The sequence below is a fragment of the Anser anser genome (genome assembly GCF_964211835.1).
Source record: "Anser anser genome assembly, chromosome: 27".
Taxonomy (NCBI): Eukaryota; Metazoa; Chordata; class Aves; order Anseriformes; family Anatidae; genus Anser; species Anser anser.
In genome coordinates this window covers 1,192,809-1,211,094 of record NC_139748.1, presented here as the reverse complement: position 1 = coordinate 1,211,094, position 18,286 = coordinate 1,192,809, and the positions used below count along the sequence as shown (strand labels likewise).

The following is an 18,286-nucleotide window of genomic DNA, read 5'->3' as shown; positions in this document are numbered from 1 at the left end:
ACTTATATTCTGCGATAAAAAAAAATAACTGGTATTCATTAATGCCAGAAGTGCTGCTGGAATATCCTAATAATTCACACAAGTCATCTGCCTTCTCAGTCATTTGATCAAAACAAAGGTCTAGCACACTGCATTAAATATAAACATAGACAACACGTCGTTAATGTTCCCCTAATTATTTCACCTATTCCAAGCAGTGCTATAGGCCACAGATCATTAAGTTCTCAAATTTTATCCATTGACACCCACCAATAAAATCAAGAAATGCAGACTCTGTTTTGCATGCAGGAGTTGAGAAAAACAAGTTCCACTGCTGCGACCAATCATTCATAAAATCTTCCAATAATCTTGAAGAGGGAAGATTAAGGGAAACATGCCTATCAAATGACTGAAAAAAGCTTCTTAACTCATAGGAATGGACATTTGCAAATGTTTCTATAACTCAGCATTATGATGATTATTATTATGATGATTATGATTATTATGAGCACATAGGTGACTTAATTTGTTCATGTGCATAACAAGAGCTCTATTCTCAATTGAGCTGTACTTAGAATAACCTTGTTTAGATGACTGTTGAGTATAGGTACTTCTGTGACTAATAAAGCTATTTGCTGATATTCAGCAAACTTATTTAAATGGTCTGAACAGTCATCACTTGGGGGCAATAACTGAACTACATCTGTAATTATCCATAACTGAACTACATGCACAAAAAATGGATTGCCGTAATGTAAGACAAAAAATATAGCACAGATGGATCAGTCTGTACACATACCTGGAATACTGCCTTCATATGCTGGCAGTTTGTTACTATAAAGATATTTCTGAAGGAGCATAAAATTTAAGTTTCCAGGACTTATTTCTGAGCAAAATAATTTTTAAACTAACAAAATATCACTTTCTTTGTGGCATGAAGTAGTTGGTTATTTTCATATTTATTTTCTTAAATTCTGGAAATATCCACCACTTTCTAGAATCACTAGAAATACCTGTCACATTTACCTGATGACCCTGGAGACAGAGCTGAAGGCCCTGGGGAGGGATTCATTGTACTTGTAGGTTGCGGGGGTAGGTGGCTGCCTGTGATATATCTACTTAAAAGGTTATCCAAACTACTTGAACCAGCATCTTCAAGCTAGAAAACAAAAACAAGAGTCTGAATCAGAGAAGCATAATTAAAGTTTGCTAATAGTTTCACATCTTTACACTGTGATCATCATCTTCCACAGAATTATTCAATATCTCCTCAAGGACTCAAGGCATCAACAGACTTTTTTTTTTTTTTTTTTTATCAGTTCCATACAGAGATCAATCTTTCAAAAAATAGAAACCCCTAGTCAGAAGCTTAATGTAAGATTTTGAAAAGCTCCTGATTATCTGAATTATTCCAGTATGGTCACAGGTTGCACTTACTTTGGGCCATTCCAGACTTGTTTGGTTCCCGGATGTTCAGTGCATTAGTCGTACAAATAATATTAGTCATACAAACTAACAGATTACTAATTTTGCAAGAGTTATTCCATAATTAAGATATTAAGGGAAACCATGAACTTGTCTTTCTTCCTTAGCATAATGTGAAATCTCTCCCCACCATTCACTTTTTACATCGATTTTAGTATCTACTGGAAACAAGGAAACAGGTACCCTGTTACTTTGACTACGTAAAAACACCAGCTAGATGACAGCATAATTCTGAACAATGTCTTCACATGAATCGGTCATAACCAGTTGTGTTATAACCATAACCAGTTATAGTTGTGTTTTGTTCTAACGACTAAAGAGAGCTTCAGCACTACAAATCAATCACATTCAGAGATGTGATCCTTTCTGTTTGCTCTTCTTATGTTAGCAAATTACCTGCAGCTTCATCAAAAAAGAATAACCCTTGAACACAACTCTCTTAGATTAAGAGTTACAAAGTTGTTATTGCTATTACAGAAGACCAGCTGCTTTGATAAAATTTTAGTTTTGTTTCTAAGGTGATTGTGTCCCATAACGTGATCGAGCATCCTGTGTTTTATGTGGGCACGACAGTGTTGGAACTTGGAATTTCAATATAAACATCACATTCTCAAAATTAAGCCATCTTCCTCTCACCTGGCCTACAAAACACTCCTGCAGAAAACTTACTACTTTTACTTTCTACGACTCCACCTGTACATTACATTATGCTTCTGACCTCTCTGAATTAACTTGACTTAATCAACATCTACCTCACCTTGTGTGCAGTACTACCCAGTATCTCTCTGTGAAAAGAGCATGAGGCACACTGCACTTCCAAGTCAGTGAGTACCTATCTACTGTGCAGATAAAGTGAAAACTACAGAGGCAACAGCTGTTACACACTGAATTTCCAAGCAAACACTACAACCACAGTTCAAGATCAATCACTGAGGCCAGTCTAAGTGTTCCACAGCATCTTCTAGGATACAAAGTTAATGCCAACGTTGGCCTCTTAAAAATACAAGGAAATAATTACAGCCACCCTACTGGGGTACAGGGGAAACGTGAAGAGAAAGCAGAGGAGTAGGACGCCTATTTGCGGTACTTCCTGCATTTGATTGTAACATTTAGGAACTCTCCACGTCACAAAGCAGCGACAGGCAACTTTAATACTAAGTAAATCACCATTCAGGGCATTCAACATACATAACTATTCAACTATTCTAGTGGTATCTTCCCATATGACAGACCTGTGGAAGAAAGGAAGCGAACACAGTACTTGGAATTGACTAATCTAAGTAACAATTTTACTGTAAAACAGCCATTAAATACTACCCATCACAGGCCAAGCAGGTCAGCCCTACATAATTAAGATAGCTGCATGCCCATGGCCAGGGCTGGAGATTTTAATTCTTCTTCTACTCTAAATGATAAATAACTAAACAATTCCACAAATACTGATAACCAAATAAAAAAAAGATACAGAAAGTAAGGCAGGTCATTGCTTCACCCACAGCCTAATTGCCTGGTCTTCTCCACTGACCTGGATGGGTGGGATATCTGGCAGGGAAGGTAAATTCTCCGGATTTGTTACAGAAGGAATGAGTTCAATTGCTGTAACAGATGGACTTGTTGGACCACGGTTTGCACTTGCCATTGTTGCAGTAGTGGGACTAGTTGGATTAATAGTGTTGTTGTGCACAGAAACAACTGGAAAAGGCCCCGCATGTCCAGGGTTAGAATGCTGTAGGAAAAGAGAAGAGACCACCACTGCATTAAAGACAAATTGTATAGCCATTCTGCAAGTAAAATTGCTACATGTACATTATATGATAGTCCTCAACAAAAACGGGGGGTAGGGGCGGGATATAAATTTACATTCTATCAGCATAACCCGACAGCACTGAATGCAAAGCAACTGCTGTATATATTTACTTGGAAATAAAAACAAAGCAAAACTTTATATGGCTAGATATTTAAATACACATTACAGATTTTTCCTGAACTTATATCAAATTATTTTCATGTACAGTTATATTATCTTAAAGCAATGACTTCATCCAAAGACAACTTTAGAGTCCATATGTCTATGTACAAAATAGTATATGCTCCAAGTATTAAAAAGTCATTTTGGTTTTCCAGTCATGTTAACATTGGCAATAATTTTTGTTTTTAATGATATGCAGAGCTTGGCATCGTGCTTCAGGTTTGAATTTAAAAACACTTTAGATTTTGGTTTCATTAAAAAACTCTACATCACGTTCAATTTCACTATTGCTGACTATTCTTTAAGAAACCCAGAAACTGAATGCCACTGAAAAGTGAAAAATGGAAATGTTTTGTTTCCCAGAACTAAAATGCAATACATTTTAGTAACAGAAAGAAAATTCATTTAATTTTTCACGTTTAAGTTTTCTTACATTCAGCAGCAAAAATGTCACAGTACAGTATGCAACATGACAAAGCATATAAATGTGTGTAGCTGTGAGTTGTGTTACAGATAAACACATTTAAAGCTGGAGGTATCATCTATTGTAATGAAAGTTTGGCACAATGGCACAAATGAAGCGTGTACACAGGATATACTTGTCTTTGAAGGTGAGGTTGCATCATGGAGTATTGTGGTCCATTGTGGCGTGGTATTCCTGGTATACGAGCAGCATTCTGAGCCATTCTCATCTGATGTGCTTGGAAAGCCCCACAGTTCATGTTACCCCTCTGCATGGTCTGCATGCTGATCAACCTGGGAGGCTGCAAGGGTTTTTGTTTTTTAAAATTTTTGCTTTTAACATGGAAAAAAGAAGCCAATCTCTTTCCACAGAAGTAGGTTTACTAGTTACATAACACCAAGAAAAGCCAATAGCTCTCATATTTAAAGCATGTCAAATTTCAAAAGATTTTCATGTTTATAAACTGATTTGTTTCACAAGGGCAATTTTAAGTCTTGGTATTATGGTCTAACGTGAAATAACAGCATACAAGAAACTTGCCTGCTGCTGTAAGATTTGAGGACCTGTCTGTCTGGGAACTGACCCAGATGGCTGTCCCATCCTCATCTGCTGCAGTTGCTGATGTTTTTGTGCATACACCTGTTGCTGCATATGCTGAAGTCGAAGCTGTGCTAGATTGATTTGTCCTGGAGTTTTGCTGACGTGGTTTGTTCCTGGAGGAGCTTGTCCAACCACTACATTGGGAGTGTAACTAGGAGTTGGTTTATTTTCAATAACAAGGTTACCTAAGGAATAAAACAAAAAAGAACTAGTGAACAGTTCAATCTCCTTTATCATCTAAAGGTCAATAAATGCAGAATATTCAGACGTTTCTAACTGATTTTTCGACAGCTGCAGTAACAAGGCAGTTTAAGTTTGAAATTTTCTTATTAAGTCTCCATAACCATACATGAGAGAGAAGCAAAAAAAAGCCAGAGAACAAGTTACAGAACTAAAAATATGACGTGTGAGGAAAGACTGAAAGAACTGTAACTGCAAAGCTTCGTAAACAGACATGACTGTTCTTCATGTTCACCACAATCACACAAGAGAAGAGACATAATCTTAAAACAAAACAAAAAACCCAACACATTGAGCATAAAGTTTCTATAAGTAAGGAAGCAAAGACTGGGAAAAGATATCAAGGGAGAAGAGAGTGTCCCATCACTGCATGACTCTAAGAACAGAACGTACTACTAGCATACCACAAAATACGGCTAAAATCGGGTACTGCCTTGATACAATTGGATGGACCATATTGCCTCTACACGTCTCCAGTCCCATTTTTAAAAGGCAAGGGCGAGATTATGATTTTTCACTTTGAACATATATTCATTGGAATCTGCATGTAGCTTTTTAACAAGGTAGGTTGTTTCTATATTGCTTCCTATATAGCTTTTTTTCTGCCTGGTTTCTAGCCAAACATTCGATGCTCTGTTCTTGAAAGTGCTGCTTTTTCCTTCTTGATTAATCTCCAAGACTAACAACACTCAAAAATTGCTTGAGGAACTGGCCACAAAGGAACAGCATCAATTTTAAAACATTATTGACATGATGAAAAGTTTGTTTATTGTGAACATAAACCTCCTTGACTAAGGACAGAAACAGCAAATCTGGCTAGTGGACTTAGAGCAAGAAGTGAATATACACAAAGGCATCAGGAAAGTATCAAAAAGCTGATATTTTAATCAAATTTTCTACTAGAATCTTCAGGAACAGAAAACAGATGCTAAGAAATATTTCTGTTTCATTGTACTCTCCCCACTCTAGTTCACCTCTTCTTTCATTCAAAACTTGTTCTCTGAAAAGTATAAATAATAGTGGGATTCATATGAAAAAACAAACTGTGATATTAAATTGCTGCAGGCTAAGTGGATAATAAAGAGGCTAACATATTAAGCACCTTACATTGTCACAAGAGCACATCTATTACTGCATCTAACAATAGTCAGCTATGTGCAGTAATCATAACTGCACGTCCAGTGATCCCAGCTGTCGCTAAGCACTCGTGCAGAACAACCCCTCCAAGCTCCTACCTCTCATCCAAAATATTACACATTCCCAAGGCAGTTAATGCTTTAGGGAAAAGGAGGAATAAACAGGTATACTGAGAAAAACTAGCAAATATACAGAGTTACAGCTATGGTGCTGTAACTTAATGCTGTGGGAACTGCAAGAAACAGCACTGCGCGCACACAGGAACAGAAGCCATTTCTCATTTTAAAGCTTTCTTTTTTTCTTTACCTTTATAATTGTGTCAGACATCTTAGAACACAAAACTAATTAAACATCGCTTCTGAATTTGCTTACCTTTCCAGCAATAACATGGACTGGCTTGGTACTCAAGACTCTATCAACTGTCCTTCTAACTATGTTTGTTCACACAACTTCCAACACATTTGGACATATCCCACATGCAGATAAATATGAAGCTCACATTGGCAAAACTGATTCTATTTACTTGCTAAAAAAGCTCCTTCCATAAACTAAAGCACTCATTTAGCACAAGCATATTACACTGTAACCATTAGAATGACCTTAAAAGAGGATGGAAAAGGGCCATTTCTAGAACCATTCCTATTGGGAACCAAAAATGCTGTAGAAAAAGCTTTGGTAATAGGAGAGAGCAAGACAAAGAGGGTAATCAGGACTATATGGATAACTATATGGATAATGTCAAGAGAGTTTTGCTCTTCTGCATTAAGAGATGCACTGCACTCCAACTCACTCATATTTGATGAGCACCTCAAACTCAATCTAGTTTTTCAAGTAACACAGAGTAAACATTCAGAATTTTCTCACCTAAATTGACGACATTCTTTGCCCAGAATGTAGGGTCACAATGGAACCGTATTGCTCCATTGGCAGCTGGGACAGGATCGCAACGTGCCTTTAAAATATGACGTAACTGGAATGTTATCTAATGGAAAGCAAAAACAAGACTGTTGATGACAACGAAATAAAGAATGAGAATGTTAAGTGTGCACTTGCCCAGCAAGTTTAGACTTCTCAGTCACTAACAAGGACCATCAGTCGTGTGTTTTGTTAGTAGCCTAGAAAACACACTCAGTTCACCAGGAAAACCATAAACCATACAACTAATTTTTTTTTTTTTTTTACTGAATCCAAAGGATTATGAAAGTACTTTTATATAGTTTCTGCAATGACTCAAGTGAAACACTGAGGTGCCTTTACAGAGCTTTACCTCACTCCTACAACAAAACCGTTATGTCCTTAATTTACAAATGAAAGATGTACAAGTTGGGAAATATATTCCATTGTTATGGACGTGTTCTTTTTGTTTTTTAAATGATGTTCAAACAAGTCATTTTCTCTTCCTTGGATATAATCTAGTGAAGCTACATGATACTTCTTTTGAGTAAACATTCTCTGTACTGTACAAGTTAAAGGATGTTTCCTTACCAGTCGTTTACTGTACAGTAAAGCAGTACTGCTGCCACTTGCAATAGCCCAATTAGTAAAGTTCATCACATGCTTCACTTGTCGCGAAAGACCGGTGATGTCATTCTGTTGTTGTATTAACTTCATCTGTCTCTCCTTTGTTACATTCTATGAAGAAATAAAAACTTCATTATAATAAAGACTCCAGACTAAAAGGAAAATATAAACCACTATCACAGTTCTCCCAGCACAACAGAAAAATGTCACAAGCAAATAAGCTTATACTAAAGCCTATATTCAGAGCGGCTAAAACCATCAGGTAATAACTCTCTATTATTCCGATCTATCATTCTTCCTAAAGGTATCAAAGTGCAGGGAAAAGAGTGGGCTCAAATAAGAATCTCTGCTTTATCCCAAGAAAGTTTCAACTAATAAAATGAGATCATTTCCCTCTTTCTCATATTGCCAGGGTCATAGCAGCATGACGGAGAATTGGGGAGTGATCCAGACTAGGACCCAGCAAAAGTGCCAGCTCAGTACTGGGCGGTGCCCTGGCATTCCTGCAATTGCCACCACAAGAGCTGCAGAAAGAGACAGCAACAGAGGTGGCCATGCACTCTGAACACCAGCCCCCTATCCCAACCAGAAAAATGCCATTTAATACCTCCTCAACACAGCAGATAAACTCAGCAGCCTCACTTCTGAGAAGTACTCAATCTTTGATAATCTGCCATCTGAAAATCTCATGGAAAAAGTCTGGGTGGCAGTACCAAATCTTCAGATTTAACAGTACATGATCAAGCAGCTATTACAACCTCACAAAAAAAAAGAAAGTTCCCAAAGGGATTTTTCTAGGCTGTAACAAATATTAGGGAATCAAGAAAAGCCAAAATTCTCACATAATTACTTGCATAACTTTAAATTTACTTCACTCCTGATCACATACTCTTTTATTCCAGGAAAACTCAATTTCATTGCCAAATAACAGTTCCTTAACCAAAATAAATCTATTCTCATTAATTTGATCTTAGATTTTTTCAGTCGCATCATGGCAGACAAGCATTATGCTAGAAACTAAATACTTATGATGTAGATCCTCTCTTCAAAATTCATAGAAATGTAATCATAAAGTTAAATTTTCATAGATTTGAATATAAGTCAGATAATACCATTATTTATTCAAAATACGCTAGCCGGGAATTTCACTTCCATTCAACTCCCATTCACTTCCAAAAACACACCATTCACAAGCAGTATTAGTATTGTAAAACCTGCAGTCACACCAAACAGTTTTCAAATATGGAATGAGAGTTCTCAACAGGGGATTGGAAACAATGAATCAACACTATTACTTTTATTATTAACTGTACCTCAAGGTGCTGTAAGAGAGATTTTCCCTTTTTATTGATTTCATTGATGAGCGTGAATATGGCCACTTTGATTTCCTGTTCTACTCGTTTGTTAGTTTCATTTACTTCTTTTATCCTAAAAAAGAGAAATGCATTGTCAGGCATCGCCAGGCACTTTATACTGTGCCTCCTACTACTAACCACCACGGGCATCTTCCCACCCTTGAAGCATAAAAGGAGCAATTTCAGTATGGAAAAAGTTCTAATAAGTACAAAATCAACAGCCTCATTTCCATCATAGAAATACTTCTTTATCAACTGTTTCAGAAGACATTTAAAATGTCAGTTTTGGTGAAAAAAACTAAACAGCGAGACGAATATGGTATCTCAATTACCAACTTGCGTTCTACTTGTAAGGACTGTTTCATTGTTTCAGTTTATATACTTTATTTATATATTTATACACATACGGATATACACAAAGATCATGTGCGTGCCTACAAATATATATTTATCTCCATACTGTATGGGTCTCACTATGAAGAATTTATGTGTGATGTCTTAAAGTCTTATGCTACCTTTCATTCACCAGAAAGGAAGACAACCCCGAATTTAAGAAGGACCCCTCAACCTCTCCCCCAGAAAGCTTATAAACAAAAATATTACATACTTGTAATCAATATACAATAAGGATATAAACTTTTCACTAATGATTTGCCTGAAGTCGGTCTACATTCTTCTCTTCTGCTTTTCTACTATTGCCTTTCAGTTTTTATACCTCACACCTCTTCATCATTTCCATCAGTGTACTTCTTCCTCAGTGTTAGTGTCTGCACTATTCTCAAATTCTCCAAATTCAAACAAATCATCTTGAGTTCTTCTGTCCACAGAATTTGAAATTTCTTAAACCCCACCATAATCTTGGGATTTAATCCTATACTGCCTTAATCTAACAACAACATAGTGTTGCACCAGGGTTCTTTACTTTGTAGGAGTCAGAGGCCAGTGTGATTTTAAAGATTTCAATTGTCTTTTTTGAAGGGGCTTCTTTACTACTACATAAAACACCTGAAATTGTGATTCTATTCATCCTGATATGACCACAAAACCAGTGTTTTTTTCTCTCACAATGACCTTCGTTGTTGGTGTCAAACACCCTTTTAAACACCTTGGACAAATGTGCTTTTCTGTGACAGCACAATTTAGTTTCCTATCACAAAAAATATTTCCCCAACCCTTCATTCAGTCAGCAGTTTTCCATCCTTGCTAACAATTATTCCAGTAGGCAGACTATTCCTTCAACACTGTTTTACATTTCTAGATCACGTACAGTGGCAATTTCATGCCATCTGCTAAGACTGCCAACATTATTGTAATACACTTTTTTTTTTCATTCCCCAGTGTTTTTAAGATGATGGATTGTGCCCCACACTTCAACAATGTAACTGAACAACATTTCAAAGAAAACTAGAATCTTGCCTGCACTACCCACTTGGCTCAGCAGATAATCATAACCTTTACAGAATCCAATCACATTCTGCAGAAATTCACTGAATTCTCAGCGAAGCCAGAAAATCTTCGCCATAGGCAGAAAACATTACAACGTATTATTCTCAAGCACCACCTGTTACTAGCCTTGAATTGTTATCACAGAATTCTTCACGATTCTTGTGCTTTCAGTTTAATTTTTTCCCATGTAACTGGGTTTGTGTCTTCTTCAAGCACGCACAAATTCTACAACTTGTCCTCCCTTTTCACAACTGTGTTGCCTTTTGGGTCCACTTAAAGACCTCCATGCTGAATCAGCACACAAAAGTTCCCATTTTGATTACTTTCATCTTCATACATATACCTCTATCACGTTGCATGTCCTCCTTGCCTCACAATTTGGTTTTGTTTTTAAATGTACATGCTACAACTAAGAGTTAAAACTTGCACCAGAACATCGTGTACCTTTGGTACACTTTCCTCCACGCTTGCACTTCTCTCTCCACATAATCTTTCATTTTGCAAATGTCCTTAAAGTTGTGGAAGGCTCACAAAACTGCCAAGAATCACATAACCTCCAGCACACTACACCACAAGCGCGTGAAAAACTTGCAGTAATCACACACTCTCGCTCTCTCCATATTCAAACTTGAGGATACTTGGAGCACACCTTTGCTCCTTCATCAGCAAGGCGGCTCCCACAACACATAACCATATTAATGCAAAAAAGACAAACTTGAATTTAAGCTAATCCTGGAATTTTTAAGTTAAACTACCAAAGGAAAAGCTTGTCTTCAGATAAATATACTAAGTTTTTCTTGCGTAACAATAATAAAAAAGTAAATTTCCTATTCAACCTCAAAATAAGTTTTTGTTACACAGTTAAGTAACAGCACAGAGCTTTTCATATACAACAAAAATATTTGAAGAAGGATTTGTTTACCTCTGTGGCCAATGTTTCTGTCACCTAGAGCTGAACTTAGCAGAAACCATAAGAGGGGTTTGGCTTGCCTTCTCCTCCTCCCCCAAGAACTGTAGTGTGTCACATCTTTGGTTCTTCTCCAAGTTACCATAAAAGATACTATCTTTGACATGTTTCATGTAATAACTTCATACAGAAACACAGTACTTCAGAGAAGAAAACTTTCCAAACATATTCAAGTTCAATACAACTAAAGATACTGAATCAACTAAAAATTAAGTTTTCTTCTAGTCCCCTTATTTGTCTCAGTGCGATTCATTAAACAGGCAATGTAATAGTTACAGTTAATCATTTTGGGTTATTTACCTGTTCTGAACTTGGGTAGCTGCAAAATTTACATAATTCTTCTTCTCAAGAAGTTTGGCCAACAGGTTCTCGATTGCACCCTTCTGGTTCTGGAAAGCTTCTTCTAGAAACTGATACCTTTTCAACATGCAAAAGAAGATCTCAGTTACCAAGGAGCAATGTGCTGAAGATAAGGATTCCCAATTTAGATGTAAAGCTATTAGCTCCCATGGAAATTTTGAAAAAATATGACTGAAATTAGAAAAGAAGCAAATTATATGTATCCGGATCAATTTGCAAAATGTTTCAGTACTGATAAAATTTTCTGTAAATGTCCAGAAGACTGAATCTCTATGGGTCACTTCTTAATTTCACCTACACATGGAGGCAACACACTACATCATTTCCACAAGATATCAAGCTATGGAAGACCAGCTAAGAGAGGTATCAGAAACTTTAGAGTCTGACAAATGATTTTGTTAACAGTAGATGAGGAAAATGCAGTAATAGCTTTTAAGTTATACTCTTTCATTAAACAAAAACAGTCAAAAAATAAGCATACATTTACACAAAAAAATCCTATCCCAAGAAAAGTTTTTCACTTGAAATTATACTCCTCAAATTTGACTAAAGTAGTTTAATTTGAAAAAAAAAAATCCTATTAAAATCTTTTTTTTCTTTCTTTTTTTGTAAAAGGTACTTCCAAGTGAGGAACATTTTGTTCACTTCCACACATTTCAACCAAACAGCTACTGCTTCCAGGATGCCTTCTATTACTTCACCTTAAAAGAGTGCAAGTAGCTACATCATAAGAAAATCATGAAAACATGTTTTCCTAACATATTACGCATCACAAGATGAACTAACAATGCAACAGAAACAAAATGGCTATGTTGAAAATGACAGGGGGAATTAAGCAGCTCCAAGAGTTTCATTCTTTCTTGTCAACTGTGTAACTATCAAGATTCCCCCCAGTAGCCAGGATTCCTACCAGTTATTTGCCAATTCCTGTCTGTAGAGTAAATAAACTTCATGTTCAAGTATAATTTAATAACAGACAAAGCTTAGATTCCCAGAATGTCTTCCCTTCTTCACTATAGTAAATCTCAACATTTAAATGGGCAGAAAACTCCTACAATAAAAGTGAAGCATCTCGTAAGTTGCATCAGAAGTGACCTGTGCTTTCTTTGCAACAACTACTGAAATGGAAGTTGCGACTTTTTTTTAAATCAAAATGTATTAAGTAGTAGTATCAAAATCTATAACATTACAATCTAATATAACAGGAGAAGACTGAATATATGATCAAATTTCTATTAACACTGTTTCTCAGTTCCAAACAGCTCACAATTATGATAACAGAGCCTTAAGCAGAGGGAACGCTCTTTAGAAAAGACACAGCTGTGCTCCTGTTCATTTCATTTGTAGCAGCAGTGGACAGGGTTGAACAATGAGTTTACATTCCTCAGTTTCAATGTTAGAAGCTTACTTCTAAGCTTCCAAAGTATGCAGACTGAAAACTACCTACACTAGAGATGAATCCCACTCCATTAGGCTGCTGAAAGCATGTCAGCTTTCTGCAGAATCACCAGCAATTCTTTCGCTTGAAATTCTGATCACTGTGCCATGTTGCTACTGAAACACTGATTCAACGTCCTCATTTGTTGCAAACTACTACAATGTCAAGTAAGAAGTAAATAGGAGATTAAAATCAATCCTTGTTTCCGCTTGGCATGGTTTTCCCTCAATGATTTGGTGAGCTTCATAAAAAGCAGTTTTACTTCAAGACAGAAGCAGTCACCCTAATTATCTGTAATTCAGATAAAAGTTTTTAAAAGAATATTCTTCTACAACAAAGCATGTTAATAGCAAAGCATTATCTTCTCTTATTGAAAGAATGAATAGGTAGAACAATTAAAATCCATTTATGGATTATTAATCAGTTAGCATCAAGCACAAGGTAGGGTGGCAAAGAAACTAGAAGATGTTAGTTAACATATCCTAGGAGACCACACTTTCTAGACACGAGTGCCTTCAGAATATTTATGATGAATCCTATGAAAGAACATAGTAGGAATATTTGAGGTTAATATTCTAAATGGTACTAATTTTAAAGGTGAAAGTTCTCCATTAGGCTGCTCTAGCAATCTATGAGATTAATCACTGCTCCAGCAAAAAAATGCTAAATTCTGTATTGCATCATAATGTCAAGCACCTTTAGAGAAGTGTTACTTGTAGTACACTTGTGCACCTTTAGAGAAGTGTTACTTGTAGCACACTTGTGTACTTTATCAACTAGATAAAGCAGTGCTGCAAGTTGCTGACATGTATTTTCTCCCCTGGTTCTCTATTGTAACACTGCAAAGTGCTTTTTCAAACATATGAGCAACCATAGTACAGAGTTGCTAAAGAGAAGGAAATTTTAACACATCATAAGAGAGGTTCAAACTTTTTTCTAGCAGCAAGAAAAAAGCAAGCTCCTAAGACAAAACCCATACTTTCTTTTCAGTTGGAATGAGGCAACTTTAAGTCAACTAAAGCCATTTTTCTTCCATTTTTCCCCCTCTGTATTAGAAAAATACATTAACCTATGCTGCAAAATGTATACCTTCCCTTTACAAAATTCACCCTAAATTGAAAGACTACCACATAATAAAATACAGCCTTTCAAAAAATTACTGCATCTGTGACTCACTGTATCATTTTTGCTTCTTTATAGCACCAGGCGTTCAGGGCTCTAACACCTATTTAAGTGTTTTATTTGTGTCCTGAATATAGTGACTGGTAAATGCCAGGCTAGGTAACAGCTTAATCACACCAAATCACCTCAGAGGATGTTGTTTTGAATCCAATCTTAAGACACCTGACATAGCTCAGCTAACTGATCACTTAAAAGTTTTCAGCACTGCACACAGGTTCTCCTCTGCAAGGAACCATTTCAATGTCATGGAGAGTAAATACAGCAGTTTTTAGAGACACTGTTTGAAACCAATGTCATTTCTTCCTCCAAGAAAGCACACCACAGGAATCAAGACATGGTAATATGAGTACCTGTGTTCTTTGTGTTCCAGTAACTGACAGTCTCTGCATGTCAGCCTGTCACATGTTTCACAGAAAAGTTTTAACTGCTCTTGTTTGTGGACAGGACAGAAAACAGGACGTTGACCAGATGCTCCCACGGCCTCTGTTTTTAGAAACAAACCATTTTTGCATTTTAAAACAAAATTTAAGACAATATGAAGTGCAAAACTACTAACTTCCAAGCTAAGTAAGTAACAACCAAAAATTCAAATACAACGACAGACCTGTTCTAAAGTTACTGTGAATGTTTTCACTAAAATATTTACAGTGCCAGTGTTTTACAGCTCTTCTCACTTCTGTTGTACTGAGATGGAAGAAGGAATTTCTTTCCCTACCAAAAATATTCAAAAAGACACTGCCACCTGTAAGAACACAAGAGCTGTTTGTACGCAATCATTTGGCTTGCATACACGGTTAAAGATTAAATTGCATGCAATTTCCCCTTTGACACTCTAAAGGATGGACCAAACCTCTCAAACTTTTATACTATCAAACAACCATAGGTCTTCTACATTATCACTTCAAAATCTTTATAAAGCTCATTAAGTCACATGCAACTGAAGTGGTAAATGCAAGGCAACATTATTAACCAGTCTTAGAGTTACTTAAACTCCAACTAAACTGAGTAACTTATCAACTTAATCACATAGAAGTTATTGTCCAAAAAATGGTCATGAATTTACTAAAATAATTGGTGTTCTATAGATTTTTTGAGCTTGAGCCATACAAAAGCAGCTTTTGGAAGATACATCAGGTAAGGTTTAAAACAAGTAAACACAAATGTCTTCCTTGTAGTCTCAAACATTTTGAAGCTTGTTATGTCGTGCAAATTACTGTAAAGAAAGAAAGCTCACGAATCTAAAGCTGACACTCCTTAACTGAATTTTAAAGTCCCCAAGGCATACCATACAGTCTGACAAGCAAGAAGGGAAAAAGCTTTGCTGAGCAAATAATGAATAGCCATTCCCCACAATCACCAGTTTCTAGGGATCGCTGCATGCTAAAGGAAGGTTACATTTTTGCCACATTCTATGTGGAATTTCTAATAGGAAGTTTACTATATTGGAACAGTTATTTTTGGGCACCTCCCCACTCAGGTTACAGAAGCATAAATGGGGCTATATTATCACCTTGACAGTCACAATGTAACATTCCTAATGAAAGAAGTCAGTAATTCTTTGTAGCGCCCTGTTATTTGATGTTATGTTAATTGGTTATTGCTTATTAGGGTTAACACATTTAAATTTAATATGAAACAATACCCAGCAAGACATACAGAAAAGCCTCTCCAAAAATTAAGTTTATTTGAGAACGCGTCTGAAACAAGATTGTCATCCACAGGAACTAAGCTCAATAGTAAAAATTTTTAACTAATAATACAATTTTCCCAAAAGCACTGACAGAAAGCAATGCAGTATTATTCCTTTGAAATGGCCCAATCCTGAAGAACAATCATGAAGATTGTATTTATTTTAGCTGAAGAGAGAGAACAAATCTGAACCTATCCCCTTTACAAAAAGGGGGAGCAACCTTTCATCTGTTTTGAGAATGTTTTCTGTATTATTTCAGTCAGTTGCAAATTATATAGTCAAATGATAATTTATGAATTAAAATCTCCTAATAAAGTTGCATGCTTAAACAAACAGCCTACCCACTATGCATGTTAATTTCTGCTAACCAAGAGATAAAACCTAAAAACGAATTAAAATTCCACATTTACACAGCAATATCAATGCGACCGTAACATTATACTGAATATGAATGTAAGCTTGTCTGTATATACTTTTCCACTGGGTGAATTATAATAGCTCCTTATAACAAAGTACAGCAAAATGGATAATTTCATTTCCTTGGCCAATGGATATGACTACCGTGATGTCAGTGCTCTCCAGATTCCAACCACTCCGTTTAGTTATTTACTCTATTAAGTAAAAGGATCATTAAGAACTGACCAAAATCCTTTTCTAAAGATGACCGTTTTATTACATTTCTTCTGTGCTTAGCATAGTTTCTATATAGAACATCAAATGCTACGAAGTATTAGCAAATAAGCCTTTTTTGTTTAAAATTTATTTTTCCTCTATTTTTAGAACTACTAGTTTTGCATTGGTAGCTTTTTATAAGCTTTTCCCAAGTCTTTCAGGAAACCAGACAGCTGGTGGGTATCTAAATAATCTTGCCTCTCTTTCTTCACACGTGCCAAAGAAAAAATATTTTTCCTACAGTGAAATCAAAACACTCACCTGAAGATACATCCTCTTTTTTTCTGATCATATGATCTTTAGTAAATTTTACTCGCTGATGAGCTTCTATGCAGGTCTTGCACAACCATTCCCCACATTCTACACAAAATCCCACAGCGCTAGCATTATCTTCACAGCTTGTGCACACCTACAAAGGGAATTAAAGTCAGTTACCATAATTTTCTTGTAAAGCATTAACATAACACAGGAACAAAAATAGCACATGAATTCTGGCAAGCAGGAAAGTGTCATACCTGTTCTGATTTCTCATCAGAGCTGCTCGGTGTTTCTGATGTGTCTTTTACAAAGTAGTTATCCACCAGATCTATCTGTCTGCATTCTTGGCGGCATATCGGACATCTGATTACACCAACTGCAAAACAGAAAAGGTTTCCTAGTTTAAAAAAAAAAGAATGGGAAAACCATCACGCCCAAAATCAAAAGATGACAAGAATGAACACAACACCCTCAGACTGCTTGTTTCACTTGGGTAAACACAGATTCCAAAATTGACTTTACCCTTAAAAAAAAACCTGTCGTTACCCACATATAACAGATTTCACAAACAAATCAAAACAAAATGAAACACCTCAAAACTAAAACAAACAAATAAGAAAACCCTAGCACCACACACACACCTGCTCAGAAAAACTAAGTTTTGATAATTTCTACATCACGCTACAGATTTTCCCAAACAAACAAGACCAAAAAAATAAAACTAAGAAAATCACCACAACATACTTCTGGGAAAACAATTTGTTTTCCCCAACCTTTTTTTTTTTTCCTGTGATACTCAAGACATCCCTTAATTACTTTTTGTAACCATCTATTGTCCAGTTTGTCTCAAAATAAGCACTAAGAGAAGTGTGCCCACATAATGAGGTATGACTTCAGTGACATTCAAGAAAACGTCAAAGTACTATAGTGTCACAATAGTCTCTCTGATACAACAGAGGATATTTTCTAACACAGCCCATTTCCATCAGGTTGGGGAGGCAGATGTGGCATTACGACTTATATGAATGTTTCAGGATTTTTTCCAAACAATATTCTGCAGGGAAGGCAGAACTAATAGCAAATACACGTGTAAGTTTCTACCAAAAAGTTTTCTTGGGCCAACTGCACCTGCCTTCTGGCAACACCTAATCAATTTGCATGTATACATACAAATGTACACTCACAGTTTAAACACTAGATATCAAGACAACTAGTTCCTTTCTGGTACTCTTCAAAAGGTCTACTTTGTTTTCCTCCGTACTCGTTAAATCACAGTTCTAAATCCTCAGCTGAACTTCAAAGAAGTTACTGCATGAACCAAGTTAACATTTAAAGATGTTCTAGGTACCACCTACATTTAATGTCTGAACACTTATTTACCACTAAGGTGGCAGTTAGCTCTTTCTTCCCAGAAACGTCATCTAGTCTTAAATCAAGTTCCTATACATTTATTGTAAATACCTTTTTCAAGGAGATGCTTTCAAAGTGTTTGAGGATTTTTGCACAATGGGACACCTGTGATGC

At 36.2% G+C, this 18,286-nt stretch overlaps 1 protein-coding gene across 4 annotated transcripts in view; it reads right to left on the bottom strand.

Annotated features, from left to right (window-relative positions):
• Positions 1–18,286, bottom strand: part of TRIM33 (tripartite motif containing 33) — a 41,171-nt gene that overhangs the window by 11,221 nt on the left and 11,664 nt on the right. For 3 of the 4 annotated variants that reach the window (XR_014575645.1, XM_083812540.1, XM_083812541.1), the window contains exons 2-12: positions 17,020–17,138; positions 16,766–16,913; positions 14,493–14,625; positions 11,463–11,579; positions 8,708–8,822; positions 7,359–7,505; positions 6,738–6,855; positions 4,437–4,681; positions 4,033–4,197; positions 2,990–3,190; positions 1,006–1,138 (exon numbers count right to left, since the gene is read on the bottom strand). Coding sequence is in view for 3 of the 4 variants with exons in the window: in XM_083812540.1 (XP_083668666.1) it covers positions 1,006–1,138; positions 2,990–3,190; positions 4,033–4,197; positions 4,437–4,681; positions 6,738–6,855; positions 7,359–7,505; positions 8,708–8,822; positions 11,463–11,579; positions 14,493–14,625; positions 16,766–16,913; positions 17,020–17,138 (1,641 nt within the window). In the remaining variant the exon portion in view is untranslated. The remainder of the gene's footprint in view (positions 1–1,005; positions 1,139–2,989; positions 3,191–4,032; positions 4,198–4,436; positions 4,682–6,737; positions 6,856–7,358; positions 7,506–8,707; positions 8,823–11,462; positions 11,580–14,492; positions 14,626–16,765; positions 16,914–17,019; positions 17,139–18,286) is intronic. The other variant, XM_083812542.1, reaches the window with a different exon arrangement.